The sequence below is a fragment of the Macrobrachium rosenbergii genome, chromosome 6 (assembly GCF_040412425.1).
Source record: "Macrobrachium rosenbergii isolate ZJJX-2024 chromosome 6, ASM4041242v1, whole genome shotgun sequence".
Classification (NCBI taxonomy): domain Eukaryota; kingdom Metazoa; phylum Arthropoda; class Malacostraca; order Decapoda; family Palaemonidae; genus Macrobrachium; species Macrobrachium rosenbergii.
In genome coordinates, this window is record NC_089746.1 from 25175458 (window position 1) to 25186647 (window position 11190).

Below are 11190 nucleotides of genomic sequence, written 5' to 3' on the forward strand. Positions count from 1 at the left end.
GGCTAGATATTATCCCAGAATAAACAAGGAGACAAGACAAAGAGTTTCAACTCCTGGTCTCAAGACTCTCAACATCTTCCTGAACGTCGTTAAAAGATCGCCCCTGATCTGAAACTAGAGTCGAGTCTTCTATTTTTTTAAAGGGTCTGTGTAGTTCTTACTTACCTGTTTGTGTGAGTGTTTTTTTTTTTTTAAGTATGGTCAACACCGTGTCTTCTCCTAGTCCATTGATTTTAACTGTATGCAAAAAAAGCCTTGGGGGAACACAGGTTGCTCATGAAAATGCAGCTAACATTATAGGGAGGCAATTAACGGAGACAACAGCAGTTAGATTAGCGTTTGGAATTATGTTCTAATTACCTCGGGAGACGTGAAATGGCCGAAGTTCCCAGAACAAAACCCGAGCGAGATGCGTCTGCTACATCTTTTATGGTCTGAACAATTGCCGATAGACGAAGTCGTTGAGATCAGTTGCGACGTTTAAAAAATGTAAATTGGACCACTGACCTCCGCTGCTGAAAAACACAAAACGCAAAATGTTAATTCCATGACTTATTCTCAGGCTCATTAGCGCCTGGGCTGTTCGTCCAGCAATTTATTATCTCCTCCCGTGTCTCTGATAATTGCAGTTTATTCGTCTTCGCCCGGCGTCAATCTTTCCTGATCGCTGTCGTGCGACGTTTACGGCGTTGCGCTAAAGGCAATCCAAACACTCGCTGAATGCTGTCGAAATTAGCGTTGTCTCACCAGTTTTCAAATTCCGTACAAGAATTTGGAGAAAAAATGATTTTGGTGTTATTTGGGAGGTTCTCTTTAGTTTTTATTTTTCTATTTGCTGGAAATGTACTTGTGGTTAGCAAACCGCTTCCGGGGTTGCTTTGTTCTAATTGTTGTTTGTGGGATACATATATTTCCGTTTTTATGTACATTGGCATATTTACATGAACAGTCATTTTTTAACATGCTTATATCTACATGGACGTATGTATGGAATAAGCAAGGCACACACGCACAACACACACATACACACACGTGTATATGTATGTATGTATGTATATGTATATGTATATATATATATATATATATATATATATATATATATATATATATATATATATATATATATATATATATATATATATACATATATATATGCTTTAATTTATATTAACGTGCCACCTGGACTTGACCGTCCTAAGAAGCGCCATTTTTTTTTGTGCCAACGCAGATTATAAAGTCCTGGTGGGAGGAATTCCGCTTCATATTTAACGTTTTCTTTTTAATACCTACAATTAATAATTTTATCGGTCTTTGACCATATTTTTTCTATACCCCTATCCGCCATCTCATACGATACTGCTCACTAGCCGGAACTTGACTTGGCGTGACAAGTAAATATATATCCTCATGCACTTAAATATTACGCATGTATTTATACAATGACTTAAAAAAACGACGAAACTTGTTTCGTCACAGTCAACGACGCTGCTCAAGTAATCGTTACAACCCATGTTTGCTGCAAGACCTTTTCGTCCATAGCCGTACAAGGCTACTAGAACTTGAGTTCGCCAATAAAACAACCCAGCTCTACCTGGTCGCATTCATCTGTGTTTTTCAGAAGAAGCTGCGGGCGATGAGACTCCCTTTATGAATGGCAAAGATGATCTGTTTTTAAGCCTCTGTCAGCTCTCTGGTGGTCTGGCCTTGTTTTGTTGTCCTTCGCCAAAGGTCGTTCTCCGGCTGTCTTGTCTCTTACGCAATGCTTTCTCAACTGAAATGGGTCCCTCCTGCCGTGGCACTGAATACCTTCTACCTAGGAATTTGTGAAAGGTGTGTGCATTGTCGAATAATTGTATTATTTTCTTTGTTGCCTTACCAATACTATCCTGGTATGTGAAGGTATGGAATGGAATGTAAAATTTAGAGGACTTATGAGGATATTCAGGGCTGAAAGGAAAATTGAGATTAAAAAACCTTTAAAGATGCAACAGGAGGAAAACCTCGCAGTTACACTATGAAACAATTAGTTCCTCACTGGATGGGTCGATATCGTATTCGGCTAGCACTCTCCTAGGCCCGCGTTCGATTCTCCGACCGGCCAATGAAGAATTAGAGGAATTTGTTTCTGGTGACAGAAATTCATTTCTCGCTATAATGCGGTTCGGATTCCACAGTAAGCTGTAGGGCCCGTTGCTAGGTAACCAATTGGTTCTTAGCCACGTAAAATAAGTCTAATCCTTCGGGCCAGAACTAGGAGAGCTGTTAACCAGCTCAGTGGTCTGGTTAAAGTAAGGTATACTTATGAAACAATTGTAAGGAGAAGGTGGAAAGCAGAAGGAAGAAAGAGAATATGAACCGAGGTACAGTAAAATGAATGAAAGGGGTTGCAGCTACGGACCGAAGGGACACTGCAAAGTAATGCCTATAGCGCACCGCATAAGGTGCACTGACGGCACTTCCGCCCCTACGGAGTGGTATATGAAGAGGAGTCTCGCGTATTGTTTAAAATATTTCTTTGAATAAGTGCATCTCCCGAATGTGCCGAATGACGTCAATGTAGGTATTTAAGACTCGTTTGTATTTTGTTGAACCATACATATTTTTTAGGGTTTCCGTATCAAGCTTATCGTAAATTGTTAACAGATTCAAACGTCAGGTCATCTCTCTCTCTCTCTTTGGTTTTGCTTTTTCTACCGTCTTTATATAGAAGAAGACGCAGGCTCAAAAGAAAGCTTTTCTTATGTTCATTAAATGTAATACCCTTATTGGCTAACAGAAACGTGTTGAATACAATTCCATGGCTGTTGCTGAAAAGGGAAGCGACTGGCACCGAACAATCTCAAGGCACTGCTGCCCAAATCAGATTAGCTGGCTCCTAAATCCTGAACTGAAAGAGACTTCAGACATTTTAAAAACATGCAAAACTTATCCAATTTTTAAAAACTAAAACCGATTCCAGGTTTCCGAAAAGGAAATAGACAAACAATTCCAAAAGCAAAGAGGGCTGGATTAACAGTGAAAGTGTGCTCCCGTGTTTGTGTCAAGTAAACGTCACAGAAATAGAAAATGGGAAAAACGGAAGGGAAAGATTAACGGCATTGACCTGTTACGTGCAAGGTTAATGTCCTCGGAACCTGGGCAAGAATTCTTAGAGTGCTAACTTGTGTATTTCAGGAAAAGCAAAGCTTGATAAGCAGAACAAACACTAAGGAGGTACAAAGTGTTTCATTTTTTTTTTTTTTTTGTAAAAGCAAATTATTGTGCAGGCTTTGTCCGTCCGTCTGCACTTTTTCCTGTCCGCCCTCAGATCTTAAAAACTACAGAGGCTAGAGGGCTGCAAATTGGTATGTTGATCATTCAGCCTCCAATCATCAAACATACCAATTTGCAGCCCTCTAGCCTTATTAGTTTTTATTTTATTTAAGGTTACAGTTAGCCATAATCGTGCATCCGGTAACGATATAGGATAGGCCACCACCGGGCCGTGTTTAAAAGTTTCATGGGCCGCGGCTCATACAGCATTTTACTGAGACCACCGAAAGATAGATCTATTTTCGGTGTACAGAAAACCCGATTGCTTCGAAGAAACTTCGGCGCATTTTTTACTTTTTTTTATTATCAACAGGTAGAGGTGCCGAAAACTATTCCAGTCATTGCATGAATCTTCTTTACTTTAGTACTACTGTTGTTTTTGAATGGTGTACTATGCTACCACTTAGTAAATGCTAATTTAATAGTACATATAAACATCTGCCAAATCCTCAGTTTATCTTAACTGCATCACTATAAAAGGAAGCCCATGACATACGAATTGCACCCGTTTCATTATAATTCTGCCCTTTGTTAAAAGTACTTTAAATATGTCAGGAGGAAATGTATTACTACCTCCATTGGATTGGAATAAAGGTTGCAATTTAAAGCCGTGCACTTAGGCTGGGTATGTATGAGAGAGAGAGAGAGAGAGAGAGAGAGAGAGAGAGAGAGAGAGAGAGAGAGAGAGAGAGAGAGAGAGAGAGAGAATATTTTCTACTTCAGTTTCATTATTCCCTAATATTCAAAAACAACAATTACTGTGACAGACAACAAAATGCGAGAGCGAGCTCAGAAGGACGCTTGAGGTTTACTTTCGAAATAAAAGAGTCATTACAATTGTTATCTCCAAAGAAAGGAAGATGAACGGAAATCATTAATTTTCTTACCTTTCAACAGTTCTACGAAACTTGGTTCATTATTTTGCAATGTGATAAGGTAATGGCTCTATTATTCAGGTGCATATATTATTGCGTTTTCACTAATGAAAGCTCTCTCTCCTTCTCTCTCGCTCTCTCTTTCCCTCTCGCTCTACGCACATACACATACACACACACACACACACACACACACATATATATATATATATATATATATATATATATATATATATATATATATATATATATATATATATATATATGTATATATATATATGTATATGTATATGTATATGTATATATATATATATATATATACATGTATGTATGTATGTGTGTGCGCATCTATTTATATTTATATATCTAGCGCGAAATATCCCAAAACTTCAGTTATTTAAAATAGCTTATTCTCTTGCGGTAAAACTTTAAAAACTTGAATTTTTTCTCTTTTCTTTTATTCAGAACAAACTTTTCTACAAACAGTAATATTTCTTAACCTTGTCCTAATTGTACAAAGTCCTTGAACATAAAATCGTCATTACTTCACTGGCTTTCTGTAGATGTCTTTTGGTAGGTATTTTGCCCATTTTTCATTTTTCATTTTCCTATTTTTTTTTTTTTGCTTATATTTCTTACGGTTAACATTCCATAATTTTTGAAGTTGTCCTTGGGCAGACAGATTCCTGGGCCTTGACGAAATATTCCTTTGTTCGTCATGAAAAATAAAGCGTGTTATCTGCACCAAAAAAAAAAAAAAAAAATTCAATTGATTTCTTTTATTTTCGCAGATATATGAACCTTTACCTCGAAAGCATTTTCCCGGCGGTAAATATCAAAGGTGTAACGGGTCGAAGAGGGACATAACAAAGGTGTGACAGATCGGAGAAAAAGACAGAACGAACGAAGTAAATACTTAAATTACCCCTACAGTGCTTTTAGTACTGAAGCAGTGCCTGTCACTACATGAGACTTCTTTCAGCTCGAAGAAAGATGATTATGAAATACTTTGTTTTTGTTTGGTGCAATGTTCATTGAATCGATACGGATGCTTGCAACGCATACAGGGTTGCAGTAGCCGTTAAAATATAAAGGATGTTAAAAAAATAAGCTACTTGAAAATTACGTTATTTCAAAACAATCACGATGTTCGTGACCCGAACTGACAATATAAGATGCTTCTCATGCACTCATATTTTCAAATTGAGCCTTCGGATGATTTTTCTTTGTTCGCTCGTCAGTTACAGGTGGAAACTAATTTTCACAATTTTATAGCCCTTGGATAAAGATTGATAAAATCCCAAATAGACAAACACAAGCAGGCATTCCGGGGAGCACGTGCAACACCAACGTTTCCGAACCAACAAGCATTATTTCCGATGCGAGGACGAAAAACTGTTATGGCTTCGCAACCCTTCGTGGAGTGACAATTTTCATTACCTATGGTCGCTTGGAATCAGAGTTGTAAAAGCATACAATCACCTATGGCTGACAGGGAGAATGGAAGTTATGCAGACTGTGCTTGCAATTAAAAGTAGGGCAAAAATTGCGAATTCGGTGCTTGCTGCAAAAAGTCTACGAAGAGTGACAGGAAAAGGGCAATTAACAAAAAAAAAGGTAGAAGTACCTTCCACTTTAGCTATGGGACGAGATATCAATAATATCCCCTTAACTCCCATCCCCATAAAAAACCGCCCTACCCCCGCGTAAAAAATCCGATTCCAGCAATTCTAATCATTTATATTTTCGATATAACAATAGAATTTGTACGTCCTGCAGCACAGTAATTCTAACTCCTTCGTTATGTCACTCCTTCGAAGAGATCCCGTTCTTACGATGTCATGATTACCTTTGACCTTTTATTTTTCCTTTTATTTTTATCCCGTCGCCCTGAGAGCCGCGACCGTATCTTTTTATTTTACCACTTCATATAAGCATTTTATTCCCCCCATTTACTTTTTTCTTTTGGATTGTGTGACCTTTCATTTTTCATTCTTTTTTTTATTACGTTACCTACAGAGTCACTGGACGTATTTCATTTTATTTTAACAGTTCGTATTTGCTCTTTTTTTTATTTCATTAAAATAATATTTGAAACACGAAAACCATTTACACCTGCATGAATGTTTTAAAAGACAAAGATCCATGAATGATAAAAGTAATAATGAAAAGAAACAGTTGCCCTCATTTAACCATTTCATATTTGTTCATTTTCCTCCAAGGATAAAGTGATGTGAAAAATGAAAATCGGGAACACATTTTGAACGCTTCGTGAAATGTTACTTAAAAAAAAAAAAAGGAAAAAATTTTAAAGTATTTTAGTGGAATAAACTCAACGTTTATCAACCACTGACTGGACGATTGCTTTCATGTTCTCGGGGTGTGATTTTTATCAGTGAATGAACAGCTGTGATTATGTGATTATTGCGATAAGGTTTCCCTTAGTCAAATCTTTTTCGTTTCTTGACAAGGAACAACTCAAAATGTTTATTTCTCGACTGCTGAAATTCTTGTAAGACATCGAATAAAATCACTTACATTCCTATCAATCAGTTAAAGCAGGATTTAAAAAAAAAAACTCTCGTTTACTTCAAAGTCGATTCAGTTGTTACTCCAAACAAACAAATTAATGTTTTTTTTTTCTTGACCCTTGTTGATACTCTAGTGCAGAATCAGGCTTCAATACCAAGAGGTGCGGTAATTTAAATAACTTTTTTTCTCGCCTCCTCCAGATACACCAAAGCCGACAGCAGTGCTCTCTAGGGCAGGAGGTCTCCCTCAAACCCGAAGGACGACGCGTTATGATGGTACCGGTCTACGGAGGCCTCGGGGCACCGGCCGCTAGGACTTCCTGTATATCCCACTCGGCCTCGCCCTTGTTCCTCAACACCCAGGACGATGCCGATATCCTACACAGACTCCTGAAAGGTAAAGTGCTCGATCCTAGCACTCCAAGGACTACCAGTCTTTTTGGAGGACCATCTGAAGGACTCTGACTTCTTGTCTGTGCTACAGAATATTTAATGAGAAAGGAGGCTGGTTTGGCACTGGCAAGAGGTTGGGGCATTTATTTCAGAAGGTTTCCTAAGCGTGTAGTAGCATAATGAGTTTATATATATATATATATATATATATATATATATATATATATATATATATATATATATATATATATATATATATTATATATATTACACACACACATATATATATATATATAATTTTATGTATATAAAATACATAAAGCGTTTGTGTATACATATCCACACATGTGTAGATATATAGGAAAAATCAAGTTATCCCCTTACTTAAATCAAACTGAGATAGGCTCAAGATCCCCTAAATCTGTATTATTAGATAACAAACCAGATGTATGGTCACCGAACAATATAAATCCAAGAATCAAGATTTGCAAGAAGTCGAACAATGCGATAGTCTTTAGAGTTCACAATACCCAACTACATTACTTGGAACCGTAATAAAGGAATGACCTGATTGTTATTATACTGATCCGTAGGAGGTTGAACGCAGTTAACCCCCCTGAGGGCGACGTTCGAAGTAGGTAACTGTGACCTTCAGGTGGACCGTAGTAAACACCCCCTTTAAGGTTTACGGTGCAGATCGATTTACTGATAACTAAGGCACTTCGATTTATTCATTTCCCTCGCTAGGTATAAGAGCAAAGCACGCGGACAACTATTGGCTGGTGATGTTCACAAATAATTTATTCCTTCAAATGGATGAGATAGAAAGAAAAACCACCACCTACAGAAAATGAATAAATAAAACTGAAATGAGACACTCACAATTCTTGACTTTTTGCAAGTGGTGTTGCTAGTATGTGATTTGGTCTGTCAGGAAGAATTTAATGCTGGTTTTTTTTCATTTTGTGTGTTTTTGTTTGTGAGTTAATGGTTGAATTTTGTATATGTAGTCAGTGTTGCAGAGGTGAACAAACACACACACACACACACTCATTCACACAAATATCTCATTTGCTTTTATTTTTGTTTTTCATGTTTAATTCCAGTTTACCTGTTCTTACAAGCGGTTACTTTCAGTTCGCTGTCCCCTGTTAAATAAAGTCTCACTTCTTACGGTCAATTAGCTCGTCATTACTACCTTATTTTTTTTTCTTGCCTTTGTCCATTTCTGACCATCATCTCTGGCTATTTCGTTATGCTCGACCAAAAATATTTCCTTAACAAATCGCCGAGTACAGTGTAATATCTCATTTATATAGCTGATGTTAAATATACCGTGTTCTGCCAAACAGGGTTGAAATAATATCGTACGCGTTTTTATGTGTTCAAATGTATTCTTTTTTTTTTCTGGGCATAACTGAGAGATCGAATGAAGGTCATGAGACCAAGTATGATTTACTTTTCCTTTCTTTTACGACGTTACTGTTTTTTTAACTTAATTATGTCTCTTAGCAAAATTGTTTGTACCGACGGAATTTCAAAGATGAAGCCTGTATTCACTTGACAGTAATCTGCGATGGTAGAGAGAGTTTTCTTTTATTATCGTGTAATGTAACACAAGAAATTCACCGAATAATCAGCAGATGTTGCGTAAGGCCTCGGGTATTGCAAAAGACGAGTTTACTCGATTATGTAAGATATTCCTCCCCAGTGGAAAGACTTTTAATGTTGGAAAAGAAAGTTGCTGTTCATCTGGAATGTGTTTCGAAGGTTATTGGTCGAGATTGCGCAAGAGTTGATATAAGTGTTTCGGGGGACGAACAACGTTATTTCATATATAAAAGGCTCAATGAGAAGAAAGCATTAAGTAAGGGGAGGTGGTAATTTCATAGTATAATTGAGTTTTACATAAACAAGTAAAAAATGCGCCAAAGTTTCTTCGGCGCAATCGAGTTTTCTGTACAGCCACTACAGCGTATAATCAAGGCTCACCGAAAATAGATCTATCATTTCGGTGGTCTCGGTATAATGCTGTATGAGCCGCGGCCCATGAAACTTTAACCACGGCCCCATGGGGGTCCATCCTATATCGTTGCCAGAACCACGATTACGGCAAACTTTAGCCTTAAACAAAATAAAAACTACTGAGGCTAGAGGGCTGCAATTTGGTATGTTTGATGATTGGAGGGTGGATGATCAACATACCAATTTGCAGCCCTCTAACCTCAGTACTTTTTGAGATCTGAGGTAGGACAGGAAAAAGTGCGGACGGACAGACAAAGCCGGCACAATAGTTTTCTTTTACAGAAAACTAAAAACTAATAAAGCTGCTGCGTGGAGCGGTTTATATATCACGCAGGCAAATATTACGAGAGCCACACAGAATTTAATAATGGGAGTATAGCTCCTGAAGACTTTATGCAAAAGAGTCTATATGAAATGGCTTGACAATAGGCCTTCAACAAAGGGCCTCAGACACTGTAGTTATATTGATTTGTAGGGATGAAATGGTGAATGGGCAATTCGAGATCAGTGCAGAAAGTAGGGTTTAAGTCATGATGATTGAAAATGCTATGAATGGACGGTAACGTTTGCAGAGCAAAATGTTCACTGTAAGCTGCAGATGGTCGAGAAAAGTTTATATCGGGGATGGACTTTGAAAGAAAGTGTCAGCAAAGGTGAATTCTAGAGAAAAGCGTTGGAATTTTTAAGAAATTTTCAACTAATTATTTTTTCAGGAAATGGGGAGCTGAGTCTCCCTACAACACATTGAGCAACAGCTCCCCATTTCCAGAAAAAAATAATTAGTTGAAAATTTCTTAAAAATTCCAACGCTTTTCTCTAGAATTCACCTGTTGAAATAATTTTCTGAGAAACTTACATGAGGCAAGAAGCATTGAAAAAGTGGTCTATATTAACACGAAGAAACTTTTGCAAAACGTTTCTTGGTCATGAACGAAAAATGAAATAGGCAAGATATGGAACATGACATGCATTTTCAACATTTACTTGTTCTTTAGTTGAGTAGGAAGAAAAGATTGAGGGAAGGGTGGGGTTAATGTTTGCGCGATAATAAAGAATCAACTGAACTGGATGGCAAAGTAAAGAAAAAACTTTTAATTTTCACAAAACAGGATGGTGCAAGTTCAAGAAAAACCCTCTCTTTATTTTCACATAACACAAGGTTGCGTGAAGAATAGCGTCGAGTGATGATGCATATATAAAAAAGGAATGTACATGCATCTGATTTCACTTCTTCCTTTGTTTATGAAATGATTTTGTTCCTTGGTTTATGATATGGCTTAGAAATTAGCGAATTCTTTTACCGAGGCCTCTCCTTATTTATGAAAACGGCAATTGTCAACGTTTTGTTTGTCTCTGAGGCCGCCCAACGGAAAACATTATTTCATTTTAAGAAAAATCTATTGTATCAGATAATATTCAATAAAGTAAATACTAAAGATAAACTTCTCATAACGATAAACGCAAAAGCAATTATTAGGTAATATGTTATAATATATAACATAAAGATAAACCTTGAATGACGATACTGCATGTTTACCTACAAGAAGAAAAATATACTGTTATGTCATAGACTTTAAAATATGCTCTAATAATAAAACTCACATGGCGATGCTAAATGTTTATCACCAGCCGGACCAAAATCATTTTACATTAGGTAAAGTGGCATAAAATATTCTCTTAAGATAAACCCCGCATGGCGATCCTGAATGCCAGAGTGTTTACGTAAAAGTAAAGGTCATGTTACTCGTCTGGTCAAGAAGAGTTTTAAAAAAATCAAAGTTGTCCGCCCTGGTGATGGCTCCCTCTTACGTAACACCCTGTAAGTCAGACCCTCTCAGGTCACGTTCAGAAAAAAAATGAGGTCTTGGGACTACTGTTTTTGTTCACGCGGTTTAATGGGGTTACGTAATATTTTCAAACAGGGAAATTGGTATGAAATACTTACTGCTACTACTGCTAATAATACTACTACTATTTCTCCCACGACGAAATAATAATAATAATAATATTTTATAGGTCCCAGTGTCGTCTTGTGTATAAACAGTCACACTCAT

The 11190-nt window shown here is 37.1% G+C and overlaps 1 protein-coding gene across 1 annotated transcript in view; it reads left to right on the forward strand.

Moving 5' to 3' along the window:
- The window catches only part of LOC136839363 (uncharacterized), a 140786-nt gene that overhangs the window by 55433 nt on the left and 74163 nt on the right, over window positions 1-11190 (forward strand). Inside the window, exon 3 of the mRNA XM_067105274.1 lies at window positions 6920-7115. Coding sequence (XP_066961375.1) covers window positions 6920-7115 — 196 coding nt within the window. The remainder of the gene's footprint in view (window positions 1-6919; window positions 7116-11190) is intronic.